Genomic DNA, 24,859 nt, shown 5'->3' on the forward strand with positions numbered 1-24,859 from the left:
TATTATAAGCTGAACCATGCATTTTTCCCGGTAGTTTTTCATAACCTTTCACGATATGATATTCATTTATTTATAAGAGAATTAGGGGACAATTTAAAGCCAATACCCTGTAATAAGGAGCTTTATATTTCATTAACGCAAACGATTAGAATAAACAACAGCATGCAATATAAAATTCAATTCATTGATTCAAATCGATTTTTAAATTCAAGCTTGGAAAAACTGGCTAGCTATATGGACAATTCAAGTTTTAAGCTATTAAATAAAAAATTTCAGGGGGAAAAATTTGACCAAATGAGGCGAAAGGGAGTATTTCCGTATGACTTCCTAGATAGTTTTGATAAATTTAATGAAACAGCGCTTCCACCAATTCAATATTTTTTTAATTCTCTCACTGATGAGGAATGTTCTATAGAGGATTACGAGTTTGCCCAGAAGGTCTGGTCAACATTTAAGTGTAGAAATATAAAAGATTATTTAAAGTTATACTTAGAATCCGACGTAATGATTTTAGCAGATGTTTTCGAAAACTTTAGAAAGATATGTTTACAGATATATAAGCTAGATCCCGTAAATTATGTAACAGCCCCATCAATTTCATGGGATGCAATGTTGAAATTTACTCGAGTAAAACTAACATTAATAAGTGATCCCAACATGTACAATTTTATAAAAAGATCTATACGAGGGGGTTTGACTCAATGCACCCAACGAATTTCTAATGCAAATAATAAATATATGAGAGATTTTGATAATAAAAAACCTTCTAATTTCTTAGCATACATTGATGCTAACAATCTATACGGATGGGCAATGAGTCAACCCCTTCCACTATCAAATTTTAAATTTTTAAATGATCAGGAAATTGAGCAGTTTAACCTATTAAATATCCCAGAAAATACCGATACAGGGTATATGTTAGAAGTAGACCTGGAATATCCAGTTGAGCTGCATAACGCTCATAATTCTTTACCCTTCTGTCCTGAAAGTAAAATACCTTTAGGTTCAAAAACACCTAAGCTAATAGCAGATTTAACAAATAAGGAAAATTATATAATCCATTTAAAATATCTGCAATTATGTATTCAGCACGGGCTTAAAGTAAAAAAAATTCATAGGATACTTTCATTCACGGAATCTAGGTGGTTAAAGCCGTACATTGACCTTAATACAAAACACCGAAAATTAGCAAAAAACGAATTCGAAAAAAATTTTTTTAAATTAATGAATAACGCTGTTTACGGGAAAACAATGGAGAACGTAGCAAAACGCCGGGACATAGTTCTTATATCCCATTATCATTCAAGACAAAATTCACCAGGGTTTAGACAACGTATAGCTAGCCACAATTTCCATAGCGTAGAACTATTTGGACCCAACTTAGCTGCAATTGAATCTACACAGACTATTATTCGTTATGATAAACCTATATATATTGGATCTAGTGTATTAGAGTTATCAAAATGGTTGATGTATGATTATTTCTATAATTTTCTTGCTGTAAAGTGTCCTTCGTTAAAAATAATTTATATGGATACGGATTCATTTATACTATCGTCTAAAGAAGACTTTTACTCGTTAATTAAAGAAAACCCAGACCGTTTTGACACATCCAACTTTAAACCTAATAATAAATATAATATTATACCTGCTAATAATAAAGAACTGGGTCTAATGAAAGACGAGAACGCAGGGCAAGTTATGACGTCCTTTGCTGGTTTAAAGGCCAAGGCCTACTCAATTCTAGTGGAAAAGGATTTATATCTAGTGGGAAAGGATAGTAAACAAAGTCAATATGAAAGTATTAAAAAGATAAAGGGTGTGAAAAAGTCTGTTGTAAATAAATTATCTCATTCTGATTATATTGAATGTATTAAACAAAAGAAGACTTATTATGGTGAGCAGCGAACCATTAGAAGTAGAGCACATCATCTTTATACGGAAATTGTTAACAAAATAAGCCTTAATTATAAGGATGATAAAAGATTTGTATTATCTGATAGCATAAATACATTAGCTCATGGTCATAAAGAAATACCTGATAACATAAATACGTTAGCTCATAGTCATAATGAAATAAACCATTCTTAAGTTTATTAGTATATAATTGTAAATGTTTATATTTAAATGAATAAAATAATAAAATAAAATTTCTTTATGTGTTTGTGTTATTTTTTAAATTTTTTATTTCAGCAAACTTTTTTTATCTATCCACGAGGAGTGACTATCGTCAAAACCGAGCCACTTAACCTTGATTTTATTCTTTCGTCTTGCAATTATTTTTTCTACCAAGAAAGCATTTGGATCTTTGACAAGTTGAAGTTCTTGATCATAAAATGATCCTCTGATGGGTTCACTTTTATAATCCTTCAACTCATATGTTACCGGATTAGTAGCCTTAACTTTTATTACTTTAAAAACTTCAGTTGTCCAATTGGGTTCATAACCTTTCATAAATACACCCTTATATTTACTTATTCTAACGTAATCCCCTATAGAGAATTTATGTCTCGGAAAAATCTTTGGATAATTATAAACTGATTTTAAAATAAATTCTTCATTTTGGGCGCATACATCCACCGGTTTCATTTTAATGGTTCTGTGATACGAATTATTATATTCGTACACAAGGTCTTTGATTTTATGTATCCATTTATATTTACCAATCATACTAAACATTTTCCACATGCGACTTTTTAATGTTCGATTAAAACGCTCGCATATAGATGCCTTTAAGTGTGTATAGGTATGATAATGATTTATATGGTGACTCTTCATTAATTCTCGAAATCTTGAATTAAAAAATTCTTTCCCTTGATCAGACTGAATATTTTTTGGTTTAGTTTTAGCAGTTATAAGCACATTTCGCATTGCTTCAACTACATCCGTTGAGGACTTTGATTTAACAGGCTGGGCATATGCATATTTTGAAAATGTATCAATAACAGTGAGTAAATATTTATATCCACAATTTTCTCTGCTAAAAGGGATCATTTCAACTAAATCTATTTGCCATGTATCATTTATCCCCTTTTGAACAAATTTTCGTCTGATGAAATTTTTTCGAACCTGTTTATGAATTTCATTAACAACTTCCTGTTTGCTCATTTTGTATTTATAAATATTATTTTTTATTAGTTTGTGATGAATGCTTAGACATAAGTGATTGCTTATATTCAAGTACATCGCTTTTTATTTCTTTACGCATCTTTTTTGATATTTCAAAGCACAATCGGGTTAAATCTATATGCACATTTTTATCGTAAGACCCACCTAAATCAGTTAGTTGGATATCATATTTTTGTAAAGATACACACTTAGGTATAATATGATTATAGTAAAGGTATATAACTTGCTGTTTTAATATAGAATTCCAACATAAAAATGTTGTGAAAAATATACCTAATCGTATAAAGGATCTCCAGGACTCACTATCAAATTCAATTTTGTTGCCATACTGATTTATTACCATTACGTATTGCTTATCAGATTTCCGAAATCTAAAATTACATTTTATTGTAGACATTAATGGATGATCAATAATTGTGTCCGGCATCAAGAAATCGTACTGATCCAGTCTTAATTGAATGTACTCCTTGTACGTAAGAAGTTGAATCCATTGATCCTTTTCAAACCCAACAAAATTTTTTTTGTTTTGTTGCATCCACACCATTGGTGAAAATTTTCGGGTTGTTGATAACCCACATTTTAGTCTTAAATTATGTAACACATAGTATTCAAAACCAAAAATGACTTCATGATCTTGAATCTTTCGGGAATATCTATTTTTCTTATCTTCTCGCGTGTCCATACCGGTTGATCCCTTAATTAGAACTACCTTCATATTGCAATCGGACCGCTATATAAAGGTAAAAGTTTGGGCACAAGACTACCCAGTTGTGAAAAAAATCTCGAACAATCATGAACACTGTCGATCGAAACTCCACCGTTATAGTTGACTTTCAATATTTACTTGGACCCAATAAACAACTATTTGTTAAGGAGCTAGCATTCATGCAGGCTGGAACAGTTATACCGAACTTCTTTCATTTCAAACCACCCTTTAGTTTAAAGGAATTGGATAATGACACAATTAAACAACACACTTTAAATCGAGATAGTATAACTGGATTGGATTGGTCGTCTGGAGATGTTCCATATACAGCACTAGATGAAATACTCACACCCCTGAACAGATATAGAACTATTATTGTGCGCGGTAACATTAAAAAGTATTTTTTGACTAAATATTTATCGACAACTATTATTGATATAGATATTGGAACAAGTTTAACAAAACTACCAAATTTTTTCACTAATTGTCTAATACATAAAAATAAACCACCACTTAGATGTGCATTAAATAATTTGTTTAAATTATTTGTATACTTAGAAAACTCAAATTATGAAATCTATTGTTGTGTTGACACACTGGTTTAAGTCTTAGTTAATAATAAATAGTTCAAGTAAGAGGACGTTTCATAATGGAATTCATTAGGAGTTTGTTTGGAAAAGACCCCCGCAAAATGGGTTATACTCAGCTTATTTATTGTAATTATTGTGGATCTAATACTCATTTCGAGAAAAACTGTGCTAAAAAACGAGATCGGTAAAAAAATATATATATATATATATAAACCCTTTGTAAATAGGGATTACATTATAAAGTCGAAAAATTTAAATAAATTTAAATATTTTATATAAAAATGTTTACACAATTCATTCATCCTTTCACAATGTTAATTTGTGGACCTTCAGGATCTGGAAAAACAACATTTTTAGAAAATCTAATAAATAAAAAGAATGACCTTTTAAATATTTCAATAGATCGAATTATTTGGTGTTATGGAGAAGAGAGTGCAAAACCTAGTTTTAATAGTGTTGAGTACTATAAAGGAGTTCCTGAATCTATTGAAAATGAAACTAACGAACCAATTCTTTTAATATTGGATGACTTGATGATGGGAGCATTTAACAAAAATGTTTGTGAGCTGTTTACAAAGGGGTCACACCATAGGAATCTATCAGTAGTAGTGGTAACACAAAATATATTTCATAAATCTTCACACACCAGAGATATTTCACTTAACACGAAATATATTGTTGTCTTTAAAAATCCTCGTGACAAGCTTCAATTTCAATGTTTAGCAAGACAAATTTATCCTGAAAACCCGACGGAGTTATTCAGAATATATAAAGAAGTAACTGAGCAACCACATGGATATTTACTTATTGATCTCACCCAAGGAGTTAACGATCTTTTAAGGTTTAGAACAGACATTTTTAATTCTGAATGCACAGTGTGCTACGCAAATGAAAATGACTTACAAAAAGAGCCTAAATCGATTGAAAGCGAACAAACATTTATTGTATGTGCTCAAAAAGGCCGACAATAAGCTTCGTAAGGCAATAATAAGCAATAGTGATAGTGAGCTGATAAAAACAATAGTGGAAATAGTTCTAAACACATTACAAGGAAACCATAAGGTGACAAAATCCCATCTAAATGCCTTAAAAAAATATAAAAATGCATTGCGGTATCTTTCATGTTCAAAGAGCACAATAAACTCAAAGAGAAAAGTCCTTATTCAAAAGGGTGGGTTTTTACCGATTCTCATAACTTCATTACTTTCGGGAATATTTGGAAAAATTTTAAAAAATGATTAAAAATAAGCATAATTTAAGTAAAGTAATTTTAATGCATCCTACCACTTTTCAAAAATTTTTGAAACACGATCGAGGAAATGAAATAATAACAATGAAATTTTTACCAATTTTAAATAATAACAAAATTAGTGATTTTGAGAAATGGATAAAAATTCGACAAGAATTGAGTATCTATCAAAATAAAAAGCGTAATAAATCGTGGGGTACTCGAAATGAGGAAAAATTAACAATTACTCCATCCATATCAACGGAATCACCCTCATCATCAGATTGGGTTGATATAAAACCAACCACATCAGATTCAAAACCCAAATTTGATGAATCACGCTTAAAATTATCAGACCTACCAGATTTACCTCCCGAAAGCGAAGATGAAGATTTTAAACCAATTGAAATACCTAACATTAAACGAAAGGTTGGGGAAACTTCTTTTTTAGATACTAAGATCGATGTTAAAAGAAAATCACTAACAAAAGTGAAGCTTAATGATAAACAACGAAAATTAAGAGTAAAGTTAAAAAAATATAAAGCTGAAAAATTACCATTTCAAGATCTAACATATGTAACAGGACGCGAAAAACTTATTAGATCGCTTCGACCCAGGAATACTGTACAAATAGGGAAAAACCAAATCAATTGGATTTCATATTAATACCATTAAATTTATAAATTAAGATGGTATATTTAAATGAGATGTTTATCACATTGCTTAGTAATGATTCAATGAATGTATTTCCTGATAATGTAAAATGTGCATTTACAAACATTGTAAATATACCAGAAGACATGAATGATTCTTGGGATGTAGGTATAACAGACATATATTTGAATAATCACATTAAACATGCACCAAATAAAGAAACAAATGTAGTTGAAGAAACAGAATTTGTTAGTCTTGTAAATGCTGAAACATTTAGATATAAAAATGTATCTATTGAATCGAAATTAACTGAAAATGGGTTGATTTTTATTTACACAGATATAATAAAACCAAGGTCAGTAGGTAGTAAAAGACCTAGATGTCTTCGTGTAATGCATTATAACGGAAAGGAAAAAAATATTCAGTTTAAAAATATTGAGTATTATCCTTTAGATATTTGGTCACCAAAAGAAATCTCAATACTTATTACGGATTCAAATGGATATAAGGTCCCATTTGAAACATCATCTGTTCCGATTTTCGTTACTCTTCACTTTAGAAGAAGATCACCTCTATAAATAAAACAACCCCAAATAATATTTACTTAGAACACAAACTGACATCATGGTGAAATCTTATCAGGAATATTATGTGAATCAGTGTGGTGGGGGTTTAAGCAACATTGGAACATTGTATGTATCACCGCAAATAGTACAACAAGGACGTGGAATCGGAAACTTTTTTAGCGGACTTTTTAATTACATAAAACCACTTTTCCTTTCTGGTATGAATGCTATAAAAAATCAGGCTGCGCAGACTGGTAAAGCTGTGGTTAATGAATTGGGGAGAAAACCATTAAGAAATATTATTCAGGAACAGAGTAAAATTGCTTTACAGAATTTGTCAAATAAAGCAATAGATAAAGTAACTCGCTTTCAAAGCGGAAATGGAAAAAGAAGTAAAAAGCGTAGGGTAAGGAAAAAACGAGCTCATTCATTATCGAAACGACAACGTAGTAATACCAAATCGAATCAAAAAAGAAAAAAGATTACAAAAAAATTTAAAATAAGTGATATTTTTTCTAATACAAAATGAGTAACCATATCGAATGCATGAAGAGTGAATTGGATTTATTTGCTCCACATCCAACGCAAAGTTCAATTTTAAAAACTGAAGAAGTTTCATACAACCCAATCGCTTCTTTAGATGGAGCCTCCTCAATCGAATTCGTGTGCTTAGGAAATGGGGAAACTTACAGAGATTTATCAAGTGTTTATTTACGTTTAGTAGTACAACTTAGAACAAATGACAACAACTCCATTGAAGGAAACGCAGTTGGTGTAGTAAACAATATTTTACATTCATTGTTTCGAAGTTCTTCAGTTTATTTAAATAACATATTAGTATCACAGAATGATAATAATTATCATTATAGAGCATATTTGCAAACACTTTTAAACTATGGTAGTGACGCATCTGAAAGTCACTTGGCCTCCCAAGGTTATTACCCAAATTTCGGGCGAATAGCCGCAGGGAAATATGTTTATCCAGCAACAAATGAAACCCGTAAAAATATTTTTCAAAATAGTAACAAGGTTGAATTATTTGGAAAAATTCATGGTGATATATTTAATCAACCAAAATTACTTGTCAATAATGTAGATCTGAGAATTAATTTCAATATCGAAAAGACAGCATTTTATTTGATCGAAAATGGTACCGAATCAAATTTAAAAATACTAGAGGCACAACTGTTCATGAATCATATTACAGTTAATCCAAGCATTTTATTAGCACACCACCATGTTTTACAAACAAAAAATGCTCTATACCCGTTTAACAAAGTTGAAGTCAAATCGTTCACCATATATCCTGGTAATAATACATTATCGATAGACAACGCAGTTATTGGTCAACTACCGAATTTTCTAGCATTTTGCATGGTTAAGAATCGGTCGTACTCTGGAAACCGCAGCTTAGACCCCTTTAATTTTGAAAATTTTAAAATTCAACGATTTAACCTACTGGTTAATGGAGTGCAAGTTCCATCTCAGGCTCTCGAGTTTGATTTCTCGAACACCGAAAATATGCAAAGTTCTCGAGGATATAATATGCTATTTAAATCTTGTGGAATAAAACATTTTGATCGTGGACTACAAATTACAAAGGAAATGTTTGATACAAACAGTTTTATATTAGCCTTTGATCTAACTGCTGATCATTCTATTTCAACAATTTGCTCAAATTTAATATCTCAAGGCACCATCAGAATTGAAGGAAGATTTTCAGAACCACTTACTGAAGCAGTAACTTGCTTAGTATATTGTGAATACGACTCTATGATTGATATTGATAAGAATCGAAATATTCGAGTACTTCTTTAAAATGAATACAATTCAAATTCAACATTTACTTACGAAGAATAAATATACAAAACCAATTTTTAAAGGTGTTTTTCCTTCAGATCAACTACCAAAAACCATTTCCAAGTATCCAGCACTAATTATTGCTAACACCGATACTTCTACACAAGCTGGTACTCATTGGATTGCCATTTATTTTGAGAGTCACAAATCAGCAGAATATTTTGATTCATATGGACAATATCCTCAGTTAAAAGAATTCATAGTATTTTTAAGGAAAAATTCAAGAAAATTTGTTTTTAACAAACAGCAACTACAAGGATATTTCTCACACACATGTGGTCATTATTGCATCCTGTATGGGCTTTTTAAAAGTAAAAAGAAATCATTAGTTTGTTTCTTGAAAAAATTTAGGAAGAATGATTTTTCGTATAATGATAAGTTAATAATGAAAATGTTTAAAACAAACTTTAAAAATAAAAAGTCAAAGTAAATAGAATATTATTTAAGATTATTTATTGCTTGGGTTCTATACAATCGTTGGTTTAACTTATAATATTTCAACATAATATTTAGGGCTTCTTGTTTTAAAATCGGTAAGCTATGACACTGACAGGTGTCTGGTCCAGCAGTTGCATCGTCATCACTCCAGGGACAAAGCTTATAATGAAACCCATACTTGGAGTGAATAAGCTCTTTGTCCTCCAAGTCCTCTAAGGTAAGCCTCAAATATTCCAGTCGTCTGGCGTGATCCTCAAAAATCATATCTTCAAATTGCATGAGGAACAACTCAATTTGTTTGGAGTACATTTTTGATTAACTTTACTCTTCCTGGATTAAGAAAAGACTGATGTGGAATGAAGATAACCACTGGTTTATATTGGAACTGCTATTTACTTTATTTAGTTTTTCATTATAAATTCGAACGTAGGAGGGGAAAATCTTTTTATATCTTTCCCTTTATATACAATATGAGAAATTCCATTCTCGCTCAATTTCTTAAAGGGTGTCTTTGAAGCAAACTTGTTTACATAACTTCTCGGTAAAAATATCCAAATCTCATCACTGTCCTTGTCTGTTAAATAAAGAGCTATTTTAGTTCCATAAGGTGTTTTCTTCAGTTTACAACCAATGATCTTATATTCAAAATCTACACATAGATTCTCGATTTTTGTATAACCAATCATAGGCTTCAATTGGTTGAGTGTGTCTATAAAGGCCTAAAATACACACACATTAGTTTTCTAGGAGATATACATATATTTAATATGGTACAAACCATTTTGAGCAGCGTTATTTTTATTGGTTCTTTTCAGAGAATTCACTGATGTATACTAACTTATTTATACGATACCGTACAGCCTTTTATACGTTCAAACTGTACACTCTTAAATATATATATATATATATATATAAATTGTATATATATATATATATACAATATTTTGTATGTATAGTTTTTATACAGCGTAGGATAGTGTTCCTTCTACATATATAGGGCAAGTTGTATAAAGGATTGTTCAGTTTATTTTATAATTTCAGAATGACCACGTTTATTTGTGAACTCTGTCCTAAAACGAAATCATTTACTACTCGAAACGCTCTGAAAGTGCACACTTTAAGTAAACATAATTTTAGTTATGAGAAATCAAAATCAAGCTACTATGTGTGCTGCTTCTGTCCTATAACAAGAAAATTCTGGCTGCGGAACAATTTGCTTATGCACATCCTACTGGTACACAACTTTTCTCTGAAATCACAATTCCACCCTGATATTTGGACGTATCCGAAAATGTTATTAGATAATTCCAATAAATAAAAACTATAATTAAATACAAGTGAATTGAATGTTTATTTATTTTATATATATATATATATTTTTTTTTTTTTTTTCGAAAAATGGACATTTTTATTACTTTTTATGATTGTAGTAGGCTACACAATTGTGTGTTCCAACTGTCGTTCAGTAAATCCAATAAAGGATTAGGAACCTCTTCTATTCCATCAAAAATGTGGTCGTCCTCCGGAAATTGAAAAATTGCTTCTTGGGAGTCCAGTAAAAATGCGTCATCAAATGGTTGACCGTAAATTTGCTGCGCCCAATCGACCGACTCCTCATTTTCCTTTGGGGATGGTACGCCATCCAAATACTGGTTCCAGTCGTCCTTCCAGCTTTCCTGCGTTGAGGAAACACAAGGCCCGAACACATTTCTCAGTGTTTCATCAACTGAGTCGACTTCATCGATGACAATTGGTTCATCGTTGACGAACTCAACAGAAATTATTGAATCCTCCATTTGTGAAATCTAAGTTGCTACTGACTCCACAAACAAACAGTTCTCATTTTATATCAAGGAACACCCACTTGACTCTTGTATGAATGTGTAAGGTCAGTAGAAGTTCTATTGTTCGATTGGTTAACTGCTATTGAACCACTGAAAATGAAAATTGGGATTTCTAGTTGTGTGTGTGTGCATGTGTAAGGGTGGGAAAGATCTGTGATGGCGACTCAACAGGGGTGTGTATGTCCAGGTGTTCTTGTTTACTTGGGTGGGTTCAAAAGATTTGTAAAGATTTCATATTATCGCTAACAGGTTTGACAACCTGTACTCTCAGGTTATTTTGTCCAATACAACAATAGCTGCAAGTAGCTATGGGTTCTAAAGAAATATCCGATATTGGTTGGTTGGGGGAGGATCTTATAAAGATTGTAACAGGTTCAAGCCTATACTCTCAGGTTATTCTGGCCAATACAACTTTAGCTGAAAGTAGCTATATTAAAGGCTATTTCACATTTCTTTCATGGTTTAAAAAGGAAATCACACACACCAGGGGTTTTCTCAAAAGTAAACTGAATACATTCACTTTCTATACCACATTTCTGGTAACAGAACACACATAAAACAGGTCTTTGAGTAGGCAAAAGGTTTCAATTGTTACCTGCATTGTCACCAAAAAACAACCTCACATCTAGCCAACAATAAAAAAATCCTTGAACCCTTGAATCCTTGAATACTCATATTATAGCGTTAAAAAGGTTTCAATCCTTCAGAGAGAGAGGGTGACACCCTCTGGATTGGATTTTCTGTAAAATAAGTATAAAACATAGACTGTGAAATTAATAATTTAGTGGTAACCATTCTAACTTAAAATATAATATTTAGTTGTAATCAAAAATATTCAGGGTAACCTGGACTTGATAGAGTGTTAGGATCAAATGATATTTAAATGATAAGGAAAATTCTTTACAATTATTTTATTCGTTTTAGTACAATCCGTGCACAATGGGTTGATAGGAAGAACTTTACATCACGCGATTTTGAAAATTTTTTGCATATTTTTCCGCAGAAGGGGGGGGAGATTGAGAGATAGACATGCAGTAGATTTTTAAGGACACTGCTTTTAAAACTAATTTCATACAAATCGTACATTTCCCCTAGACTCGAACCGGGTTTGGAACTCGACTAAATCCAGGTGGCGCACATTTCCCCTAGACTCGAACCGGGTTTGGAACTCGACTAAATCCAGGTGGCGCACATATTCCCTAGACGCGAACCGGGTTCGAAACTTGGCTAAAGGTTTGAAACCCGGCTAACACCAGGTGGCGCTAGTGGGATGGTAAAGCGCCCGTATGTCTATCTCTCAATCTCCCCCCCCTTCTGCGGAAAAATATGCAAACAATTTTCAAAATCGCGTGATGTAAAGTTCTTCCTATCAACCCATTGTGCACGGATTGTACTAAAACGAATAAAATAATTGTAAAGAATTTTCCTTATCATTTAAATATCATTTGATCCTAACACTCTATCAAGTCCAGGTTACCCTGAATATTTTTGATTACAACTAAATATTATATTTTAAGTTAGAATGGTTACCACTAAATTATTAATTTCACAGTCTATGTTTTATACTTATTTTACAGAAAATCCAATCCAGAGGGTGTCACCCTCTCTCTCTGAAGGATTGAAACCTTTTTAACGCTATAATATGAGTATTCAAGGATTCAAGGGTTCAAGGATTTTTTTATTGTTGGCTAGATGTGAGGTTGTTTTTTGGTGACAATGCAGGTAACAATTGAAACCTTTTGCCTACTCAAAGACCTGTTTTATGTGTGTTCTGTTACCAGAAATGTGGTATAGAAAGTGAATGTATTCAGTTTACTTTTGAGAAAACCCCTGGTGTGTGTGATTTCCTTTTTAAACCATGAAAGAAATGTGAAATAGCCTTTAATATAGCTACTCATACACATGTAGTTGGGTGGGGTTAAAACAGATATCCTAGAGACATGATATTGGTTGTTGAGACCTTGGCATTATTTCCTGCTAGCTCTAAATGGATTTACATCGTCTACCACCTGATAATATTGAATGATGCAGCTACAGCTTCAAGTAGCTACAACAAAGGTGTTTTCCCTTTGATTTTATAGGTCAATCAGGAAATTCATGCATACTATGGGTTTCTCCTCAGTGTACACTTAACATCGGGTATCTATCCCCGATTTCTGTACACAAAAAACACATGTTTAACTCGCTACCTAAAAAACATCCTTGAATACATGAATACATGATTTAAAATAGATTTTCTCCTCGCTAGAGAGAGAAATTGAGAGAAAGTAACAGGATTGTAGCAGAGATTTTCTTAGAAACAATTAAAGAGAGTAAATATATAAAAAATCGTTTTTTATAATTAAATAAAATATAGTTTATAAGTATGTATTAGTATTTTGCAATTGATCCATTCGAAATTTAAAAATTTATTTAAATAGTATTTTTATGCAAATGAAACATTAAAATTATTATATAACAATTTACAATTCAACAACAAATATTATAAAGACTGATTCACCTAGAATGCTAATAAGGCTTTAAATGTTAGTCCAATGTCTTTTTTTATTTTTGTAAATGCATAGGAAAACTGCAGCCATATCCAAAAAATATTTGAGACCTGAAGCACGCTTTTTCCTACCCAGAGACATACTTTACATTACACGACATACTACATTATTTTACATTTTTTTTCCGCAAGAGGGCGAGAATCCCGAGAGAGGCCTTTACAGAATATTTTTCAGTTATGTAATTTCTCATCCGAGAAACACTCCCAAAAACATGACTCTTAGATGACGCTTTGCGAGCTGAACAACGCGAACGAAGACTCAAAAGTAGATGGCGCTTCTTTACAGAGGGCGCTTCTTTACAGGGGGTGGATAACTCTCCTGTAAAGGCCTCTCTCGGGATTCTCGCCCTCTTGCGGAAAAAAATGTAAAATAATGTAGTATGTCGTGTAATGTAAAGTATGTCTCTGGGTAGGAAAAAGCGTGCTTCAGGTCTCAAATATTTTTTGGATATGGCTGCAGTTTTCCTATGCATTTACAAAAATAAAAAAAGACATTGGACTAACATTTAAAGCCTTATTAGCATTCTAGGTTAATCAGTCTTTATAATATTTGTTGTTGAATTGTAAATTGTTATATAATAATTTTAATGTTTCATTTGCATAAAAATACTATTTAAATAGATTTTTAAATTTCGAATGGATCAATTGCAAAATATTAATACATACTTATAAACTATATTTTATTTAATTATAAAAAACGATTTTTTATATATTTACTCTCTTTAATTGTTTCGAAGAAAATCACTGCTACAATCCTGTTACTTTCTCTCAATTTCTCTCTCTAGCGAGGAGAAAATCTATTTTAAATCATGTATTCATGTATTCAAGGATGTTTTTTAGTTAAACATGTGTTTTTTGTGTACAGAAATCGGGGATAGATACCCGATGTTAAGTGTACACTGAGGAGAAACCCATAGTATGCATGAATTTCCTGATTGAACTAATATCCTGCCGCAAAATTACTCTGCTAAAAGTTTTTGTAAAATACCTCCTGTCCTTCCTTATATGTCACTTCTCTTCTCATTTTGTTTTCTCAGCATCTCACACGCCTTTTTCCGAACTATTTCCAACGAGTCTTCTTTAGAAATCGCCAATGATCTGTCCTCAAGAATACCTAAATCTCTTAACAGTTTATACGATGATCCTGAGGAGACGAAGTTCTGGCCAAATGCCATATAATAAGGGCTGGTACCAAGCGCAGAATGGACTGCTGTACGGAGAGCGCAGCAAATACTGCTGAGCTGTTCGTCCCAATCTTTCTGATCAGGTCTGACATAAGACCTAATCGCCGCAATGACTGACGGGTTAACCCTTTCCAATGCGTTTGACTGGGGCGAATAAGCAGCGGTCAAAGTGTGAGAAATAGAATATTCTCTCAGCAATTTCTGAAAAGTCTCGGCCTTGAACTGCGATCCATTATCGGATACAATGGTTTCTGGTAAGCCGAAAGTGTGAGAAAGATCTTGCTGCAGATATTTAATTACTACATCTGCAGAGAAATTCTTAACAGCCTTTAAAAATACAAACTGGGAGTAATGGTCCAACACAATTAATATTCCAATATTTCCACTGCGAGACCGTGGGTATGGACCGAGAAAATCTATGTAAAGACGCTGGAAAAATCGCTCTGATACAGGCGCCACGCCCATTGGGGGTCGTTGTGTTCTATTTGACGCTTTGATGGATTTGCAAATCTCACAAGCTTGCGTGTACGTTGCATGTTGCATGCTCGGATCTCCCATAAACAAGTCCGTCTACGATTTTTAAATCTGGCAATTGATTCTGATTGGCTTTGACTTTGTCTACAATTTCCAAATACTTGGCTGATTTGAATTCTGGTGCTTGAAGATCTATTAAAAGACCGTGTCTCGCCTCTACTGCCGCTACTTCTGCCTCGTTGACTCTGGACAAAGCATCTGGGACAACATTCATTTTTCCACTTCTATGTTCGATTGTAAAATTGAAACCTTGCAATTTTAAGGCCCAACGAGCTAGGCGAGAGTGGAGATCAGTCTGACTCATGAGCCACTTGAGTGAAGCGTGGTCAGTAATAACCGCAAACTCATGACCTTCTATGTATGGCCGAAAACGCTTGTTACAAACAATAGCCGCGAGACGCTCCTGTTCGGTTACCGAATAATTCCTTTGGGCTTTGTTTAATTTTTTTGACACAAACGCAATGGGATACTCGTCACCCTGATCTGTCTTTTGGACTAATACACCACTCACTCCAGACTTACTTGCATCGCATTGCACGTAAAAAGGTCTTGTAAAATCAGTGCTGCGTAGAACTGGAGCGGAACATAGCATGTCTATTAGCAAGGCAAACGCTTTTTCGCCCTCAGGAGTCATTTCGAACTTTTTCTTTGGCTTCAAAAAATCTGTGAGTGGAGAAGATACTGACGCAAAATTATTAATGAATTTGCGATATCACCCCACCATACCGAGAAAACTGCGAAGGGATCTCAAATTCTTAGGGAGTGGAAAGTCTGCCATGGCCGAGTTTTTCTCTGGATCAGTACAAATAATCCCTTCTCCTACGATGTGCCCAAGATATTTTACCGATCGCATACAAAATTCGCTTTTCTCCACATTTAGAGTGAGTCCAGCTATTTTAATTTGTTCGGCCACCGCACTCAGAACCTTCATGTGGGATTCAAATGTGTCTGAGACGACCAAAAGATCGTCTAGATACACAAAAACTTCATTCCTGAGATCTGGCGGGATAACTTTGTCCATCAAGCAGGTCATTGTTTGCGACGCGTTGGTCAAACCGAATGACGTCACCTTATATTGGTATAAGGGCTTTCCCGGAATGGTAAACGCGGTTTTATCCCGAGAACTTGGCTCCAATGGGATGTGCCAACAGGCGTCCTTCAGATCGAGGCTGGAAATATACATTGCCTTTGGAAGTCGAGATAACATCCAATCGATTTGGAGCAAAGGATAAGCATCCTTTGTGGTAGCTGCGTTGACTTTACGACTGTCCAAACACAAACGTACTTTTCCGGGCTTTTGTACTAGGACAACTGGCGAAGACCACGCACTTTGAGACTCCTCAATCACCCCCATTTCCAACATTCGGTCGATCTCTTTATAAAGAAGCTTTTCAACCGCAGGTGACACCGGAAAATTACGTTGTTTGATCGGCTTAGCTTCACCAACGTTAATTTCGTTAGAAATAAGAGTGGTTTTCCCCAATCCCGAAGAGGCAAACGAAGGAAATTTCCCAATAACTTCACTGAGACTGCGTTGCTGACCTTCAGTCAGGTTATGCGAATCCGAAACAATTTCAGATACTTGCATGGACGGTGGCAACAAATTAAAGACTGACCAAAACGTAATGCCTAAGTATAAATCCTGATTTAACGACGGTATAATGGAACTCCAGCTCCTTAGTCTCATCTTTATACTTTACCGCCGTTTGAAGTCTTCCTACTACATCTTGCTTTTGGCCATCTGCCGTGTTAGCAACTGTTGCAACTCTTTTAAACGGAATTCTACTTCGTATTAGTTGTTCTGCCAATTTACCACCGATCACGTGAATGGCAGCACCAGTATCCAACAATCCAAACAAACTGAGACCCGTACACATACAATACATTAAAAATATCAGGCTACTATAGATGAAAAAAAGTGACAAAAAGTATTTCAGTAAAATCCATTGTAGCTAAAAAAGTAGAGGTCGCCCAACTTTGTGATTGGACAATCTTGAAGTTAAAGGTTCAAAGTACCTTTTCCGCTAAATTGTGGCTCTGGGCTACAAAGGGTTTTCTTACTATTAAGTAGCAAAAAGTGCCTAAAAATCGAAAATTTGGAACTTTGACCACGGATTTCTCAAAACTTCGACGTGATGGAAAGTTTCCAAGTATGAGGTAGTAATCTCCAGCTAAATTCCTTTCAGGTTTGGTAGCTTTTATTCTTGGGCTTTTTTTTTGTCGACCAGTGTTATTTGGAGCGCCACATCCAAAACAAAACACATTGCTTGTATCGATGGCCTTCTTTGCGACAATTCCAGCATATAAACGCCATCGCACCGACTTCGTTATTCGCTTCGCCCTCAGAGAACTCCTCAGCATCTTTCATCCCCTCAACCAACTCAGAGACTTGCTTGCGGAAAGGCACTACCTTCTGATATCCCTGGGATTTTCGGACATCTTCTAAAAAGCTTTCCCTGCGTCGGCATATTGCCCTTAAACCTTCCACTGATTGGACTGGAATATTTAGAATTTCATGTCTTATTTCTGGCCTTAGATTTCTTTTTAAAACTTCTTTCACTTCCATATTGGTCAGAGGCATATCCAGGTGGTCCATTAATTCCTGTATTGCATCATAAAACGTATCGTACCCTTCCCTTTCCCGCTGTTTCCTATCTCGAATCGCTTCTCGGATATCTAAGTCCGTCCGTTCCTCTCTGAATTGCCTTCTAAGTGCAGTGCAAAGATAATCCCATCGCAGTTCGTGGGTATTTTTATGATACCTCCAGTAAAATTCTCTTGCTTGCCCTTTAAACAGAAGGCTAGCGTTTCTGCTTAGAATCGAAAAATTTCCTTCTAGCGTTTGTTTGGTGAGAGCCTCTACTCGGTAAATAAAATAATCGACACTGAGACCTTCAGGATTTCCACTAAACCGCAATTTCCAACTGTTTAAAATGTGGCCTACTTTGTCGGGCCTCTGGCTTAGGTCTGAGTGATTACTCCTGGGTTTTTCGCGACCGGAGCCTGATGGTCCATCCATGTTGAGTAGTGGAAGTTGACCAAGAGAATCCCCTCCAAGTAATACTTCCGTGTTAGCAACTCCTTCAGCTGGAAAGGGTGCAGGAACATTGGCTTCAATCAACCTAGTCATCTGTTCTGATAATTGGGTCATCAAATCATTTTGCATGGACTTTACAGCGTCTAAAACGGTGCTCTGGATCAGCTCTCTCTGAGCCAGTCCCAAAGCTTGCGCCCCTGACGAACCAATGGGCGTAGCTTCTGACATCTGCCCTTTGTTTGACCGCGTATTTTGAGATGGAGTACCAGCTTTCTCGAAACACACTGTGTTACAAGTAGGACACGTTGTTTTCTTTTTGGAATGAGCTGCGATGCAGGACGTATGGAACACATGACCACATTTGGTTTTAAAAGTCTTTCCAACGTCTAAAAAAACTTCACACAAAGGACACTTTTGTGCCACATTCTCCTCGGTATCTGACATGGCGGAAGAACAAATAAACTCAAAATAATACAAATTTAAAACTCCCTGAGGAACACAAAAACGAAACAAAAAATTCTAAGACTTATAATTAAAATAAAATAAATAAATTTACGATTAAATCTTAAAGTTCTTACTAAATTTGCAATTAGCTATGTTTTTTTGTAATTCAACCAACCGAAAAGGTCGATGAACTTTCGTTGGATCAGCTGTTTCTCTTACTTCCAACAGAAATTGACCTACTTTCGTTTTCGGCTCGATCGAACCGATACGGAACTGACCTACGCCAATATGGAACTGACCTAGTTTTCGCTTCGGATTGATCGAACCAATACGGGAGTTGAACTAGATTCCAATCGAACCAACTGATATGTTCGCTTGATCTAAAATTTAGATAAAAAATTGTGATGAAAAGAGACGACGAAAAGTGTACGGCAAAACCAAAAATATCGCAAACGACAAATATATCATAAACTAGCTATACCCGGAGCGACTTCGTTCGCTCAAAATTAATTTGCAGTTAGGAAATTAGGTTGTCAGGACTTTCTTATATCTTATTTGCGCGTTTGTTGAAAACCTTTGCGTAAACAACCTTTCTAGAAGATTCTTCCAGAGAGAATCCGAAGGCTACTGGTAGAGCTATATAATAAATGAATGCGATCTAAGTAAAAGAATTGCATTTTTATACCTTCTATCAGTTACATTGTTATCAATGCAATTTTAATTTGCGCGCAAGTTTACACTTGTTTGTAAATTCGAATTTGTTATTTTTAAATTTATTGTTTTGAATGAAACGAAAACATTTGTACACACACGAAAAGATTGACATCCCATACAAAAGTAGCGAAGTAACTTATTATTTTCCGATTCCACATTTGATTGATAATAATTCATTTTAAACTCTTCCAATTTTGCATTGGCTGAAAGGAAATAAATCATTTTATTTGTATTTAAGCACATTATCTACATACTTTATGTATTGTATTGTACATGTATTGTACAAATCAAAACATATCCAAATATACATACGTATTTGGGCTAAAGTTCGAATCGTAAGATATTTAACTTGGAAACATTTTGGCTTTGTTTACAGAATTTGTAGTAATTTTTTATCTTCTTCCATGGTGGAAATTAAATAAGGCTCTTACTTCTGCTACAAAATGAAAAATATTTTTTTTTAAATAAAACCTAAGCATTTTATCCACAGGACTGACTATTGATCGAAAATCATATTGATCGGAACAGCAGTTAAAGTTTTTAAAATACAAAACAAATATTGTGGCAGCCCCATACATATATTTATACACTCATATATATATAGTACCTATAGTAGCCCTAAGCATAACTGTAAATATATATAGTACCTATAGTAGCCCTAAGCATAACTGTAAATATATACCGATAGTAGCCCTAAGCATCCCTGTAAATACACACACACACATACACACGGCCTGTTATATATATGTATACACTCTGTTAAAGTTTCTAGCTGTTAAGAGAATGTTAGCAAAGGAGAGAATAAAAGAGCGAGAGTTAGTCTTGAAAGTGATCCCGACCTGAACTGTTTGACTGCTACAATATCAGAAGTGGGCGCGAACCCTCGTGCCATAAAAAACATTCACATCTCGACTAAAAGTGAACAAAAATTAAAATGGATCTGATCAACGCCAATGAATATACGTGCAACCAACAACGCGAGTGGTGTAGGGTTTTAAACCTTGTTACTCATGGAAATAAAAACACATTAGCTGCACGGCTGAACGAAGTTCCATTTCGTGGAAGATGCCCTGCCGTACAGCAACAACAACGTCAAAACGAAGCGGACAATGCGCAGAATGTTCTGGAAGCAGTTGATGAGGCAAACGTGGAAGCGGACGACGAAGCGAATGAACAAGAAGGAGAGTCAAACGACGAGCAAGAAGCTGCAGAATCAAACGAAGAGGCGGATGGCGAACGAGAAGAAGAAGAGTCAAATGAAGCGGCGAACGGCGAGCGAAAGAAAGGAAAATCGAACGAGAAGACAAACAGCGAGCAAAATAACGGAGAATCAAACGAAAAGATAAACGACGAGCAACAGAAAGAAAAAGCAAATGAGAAGATAAACGACGAGGCGGGAAAAGAAAAGACAGATATCGACAAGGAACTTAAAATTCTAAGTGACCAGAAGTTAATTTTGCAAAATGAAAACGATTTTCAACGAGCAAGAATGCAATTGATGGCCAGAGAGTTGGAGTTAATGAAGTTTGAAAAAGAGTTACTGCAGAGAGAGAATGATTTGTTGAGAGTGGCTGGTGGAGCGAGTTCACAAAAAATTTCAAATGATGATGAAATTTCGTTCCAAACTATAAAGGAAATGCTGCCGGACTTTGATGGACAAACGAGTGTTAGTGTGTGGCATGCACATGTAAACGTACTAAAATCTACGTATGCGTTGACTGAAAATAAACTTCGATCCCTTATATTCAGCAAATTAAAAGGTGATGCACAAGCTTGGGTGTACTCAAAACCAGAGTTCGCGAACGAAAAGATTGATACCCTTTTGCTGTCGATGGAAAAGGCGTTTCTTCCGAAGGAGAGTGCCATTATTTTGCGAAAGAAGTTTGAAGCGCGCAGATGGCAAACCAATGAATCGTTTTCGGCCTACTTCAACAGCAAAGTTTTACTGTCTAACGGACTTCAGATGTCAGAGCTCGAGTTGGTCGACTATATCATCCACGGCATACCAGATCGCCAAATTCGCACAAGTGCCAATATGATGTGCTTCAAAATGAAGGATGACCTTCTGTCGGCACTACGACACGTTAATTTAGTTGCTCCAAAAATCAAAGGAGCCACTAACAGCGGTGGAAAGGTCGAGAAGCAAGCTTTCTGGTGCTACAACTGTAATTGCTTGGGGCACATCGCCTCAGATTGCCGTAAGCCAAAACGAGAAGTTGGAGCCTGCTTTGTATGTGGAAAGATGGGTCACCTTGCCGCAGCTTGTGAGCAGAACAAGAAGACATCAGCCCCAGCTACTCGCAAGGAGGATTACGTAAGATATTTAAAGATAGAAATAGAGGGTAGCGTTAATGAATCGTTTTTGTAGAATGTCTACTAGACTCAGGTAGTCCAATCAGCTTTATCAAAAAATCGTATGTACCGGCTAGCGTAAACATGAAGCCAGCGCCTCCAGCTACATATATTGGTTTAAACTCCAGTAAACTTATAATTTTTGGAAAAATTTTTGTGTTAATTTCAATTTATAATAAAAGAATAAGACTTGAAATGTTAGTTGTTCAGGATGATTCTATGAATGAAAGGGTAATATTGGGTAGAGATTTCTTAAATACGAGTGGCGCTTCCATTGTCTGGAATGAAAATCAGTTAAGTCTAACAAACGAAAGCACAAACGAGAGTACGAACGAGAGTACAAATATGAATGATTCAAATGATATGGATAAATCAGATTGTAGAAACGAATTCTTTGAGAAAATTTGTATGATTGAATATGAATCTAATGAAGAGAACGTAAATGTGGGGATAAACTTAAACATAAATGATAAGATTACTTTTGAAAATTTGTTTCGTAAATATTACACTGAAGCTGTTCGACCAGTAGTGCCGGAAACAAGGTGCGAAATGAAAATAACGATCACGGATGCCAGGCCATTTAGCTGCAGCCCCAGACGCCTTTCTTATGCTGAAAAGAATGAGTTGCAAAAGATTTTGGATGAGTATATTGCTAAAGGATACATCAGACCAAGCGAGTCTGAATTCGTGTCACCAATAGTGTTAGTGAAGAAGGCGTCGGGCGAACTTAGAATGTGTATTGATTTCAGAAAGTTAAATAAGTTAACAGCAAAAGACAGTTATCCCATCCCTTTGATAGATGACCTACTGGATCAAATGACAGATAAACAGTGGTTTACAAAGCTAGTCTTAAAGAATGGGTTTTACCATGTTTTTATGCAAGATGAGTCGGTGAAGTTTACTTCGTTTACAACACCTTTAGGCCAATTCGAGTTCCTAAGGATGCCATTTGGGCTAAAAAACGCGCCGTCTACGTTCCAGAGGTTTATAAATAAAATTTTTAGTGATCTGATAAGAGAAGCAAAGGTTATCGTGTACTTAGACGACATAATGATTGCGACAAAGGATATAAAGAGCCATATAGAAATCTTAAATGAAGTATTTGATAGACTAACAAGAAATAAATTGGAATTGAGGCTAAGTAAGTGCGAGTTTTTTCAAACGGAAATTAAATATCTAGGGTATACGGTTAATGGGTACGGCATCAAAGCAGATGGAAAGGGCATAGCGGCGGTTAAAAATTTTCCTGTTCCTTCAAAAACTAGTGAGGTACAAAGCTTTTTAGGACTTTGTTCATACTTTCGCAGGTTCATCAAAGATTTCTCTATAATTGCGAAACCATTATACGACGTGACGAAGAAAACGACAAATTTTCGGTTTGGGGAACTTGAGCTAAAAACGTTTGAAGTTCTGAAAGAAAAGTTAATAGATTCCCCTATACTTGCTTCGTACAACCCAGCGGATGAGACAGAGCTCCACTGCGACGCGAGTTCAATAGGTTTCGGTTCAATCTTGATGCAAAAGAAAAAAGATGGGCGGTTTCACCCGGTGTTTTATTCTTCCAAGCGCACTACGGACGCTGAGTCGAGGTATCACAGCTTCGAGCTGGAAACGCTAGCAATAATTTATTCACTCAAACGTTTTAGGGTATACCTTCACGGTAAAAGTTTTAAAATTGTCACCGATTGCAATTCTCTTACACTTACGTTGACGAAGAAGGAAATAAACCCCAGAATAGCACGATGGGCCTTAGAGCTGGAAAACTATGACTATATACTGGAACATAGATCTGGGGTAAGAATGCAACACGTTGATGCGCTCAGCAGATGCACTAATATAATGGTGGTAGATACAAATTCGTTCGAAGAAAATTTGATTATATGCCAGGGTAAGGATGAGAATATTCTTAAAATTAAAAAACTTCTAGAAGAGACTGAACACAAACTGTACGAAATGCGAAATGGAATTATTTATCGGAAATACCATGACTCTTTATTATTTTATGTTCCAAAAGATATGGAAACGCACGTACTCTTTAAATACCATAATGGACTCGGACATGTAGGTGTTGACAAAGTATTAGAAGTTGTTTTGAAAACATATTGGTTTCCAAAGTTAAAGGAAAAGATAGGACAACATATTAAAAATTGCTTAGAATGTATTGCTTTTACGGCGAAGGGCAAGCACGAAGGCTATTTACACAACATTCAGAAGCCAACAAAACCTTTTGAACAGTTACATATTGATCATCTAGGCCCAGTTACGACGAAAGATAAGAAATCAAGACATATTTTAGTAATTGTTGATAGCTGCACAAAGTTTGTAAGACTCTACGAAGACCACAAAGTCTACTGAAGCGATATCGGCGCTGGAAAACTACTGCAGATCATATAGTACCCCTAAATGTATAGTCTCTGATCGAGGATCTTGCTTCACCTCCTCAGAATTTTCCAATTTTCTAAGGACTCGAAAAATAACTCATACACAAATAGCAACAGGATCGCCTGAGGCGAATGGACAGGTAGAGAGAATAAATCGAAGCATCAGTCCGATGCTTGCAAAATTGTCAGATTCAGAACCAAGTTGGAGCTTTGAAAAAGTACTGGGAGAAATTGAGTTTGCAATAAATAATACAGTTCATAGAATGATTAACCAACATCCAAGTGTAATGTTATTCGGAGTTGGCCAAAGAGGTAGTTTAGTTGATTGCCTTAGAGACAATTTGCGAGAAGGACAAAAGGAAAGCAGAACAATTGAAAATATAAGAGAGAACGCTCACGAAAGAGAAGCTCAGTTACAAAACTATAATGAGACGACGAAAAACAGCAAACGGTTGAAGGCAACACAATATGAGAAAGGAGATTATGTTGTAGTAAAGAATTTTGATTGTCACACAGGAGTTTCAAAGAAACTTGTTCCGAAGTTCAAAGGACCTTTTGAGATAGTCAAGTTGTTAGGAAATGATCGGTATGCTGTTAAAGACGTGGAGGGATTTCAGCAATCTAGAACTCCATACTCTGGCGTTTGGGCG

At 34.9% G+C, this 24,859-nt stretch overlaps 1 protein-coding gene across 1 annotated transcript; it reads left to right on the forward strand.

Annotated features, from left to right (window-relative positions):
• Positions 1-20,410: 20,410 nt before the first annotated feature.
• Positions 20,411-21,951, forward strand: LOC138914936 (uncharacterized). The gene is made up of 2 exons (XM_070219645.1): positions 20,411-21,790; positions 21,845-21,951. The coding sequence occupies exons 1-2, from the start codon at positions 20,411-20,413 to the stop codon at positions 21,854-21,856; spliced, it is 1,392 nt and encodes a 463-aa protein (XP_070075746.1). The 3' UTR covers positions 21,857-21,951.
• The last annotated feature ends 2,908 nt before the right edge of the window (positions 21,952-24,859 follow it).

This window comes from Drosophila takahashii, chromosome 2L (genome assembly GCF_030179915.1).
Source record: "Drosophila takahashii strain IR98-3 E-12201 chromosome 2L, DtakHiC1v2, whole genome shotgun sequence".
Lineage (NCBI taxonomy): Eukaryota > Metazoa > Arthropoda > Insecta > Diptera > Drosophilidae > Drosophila > Drosophila takahashii.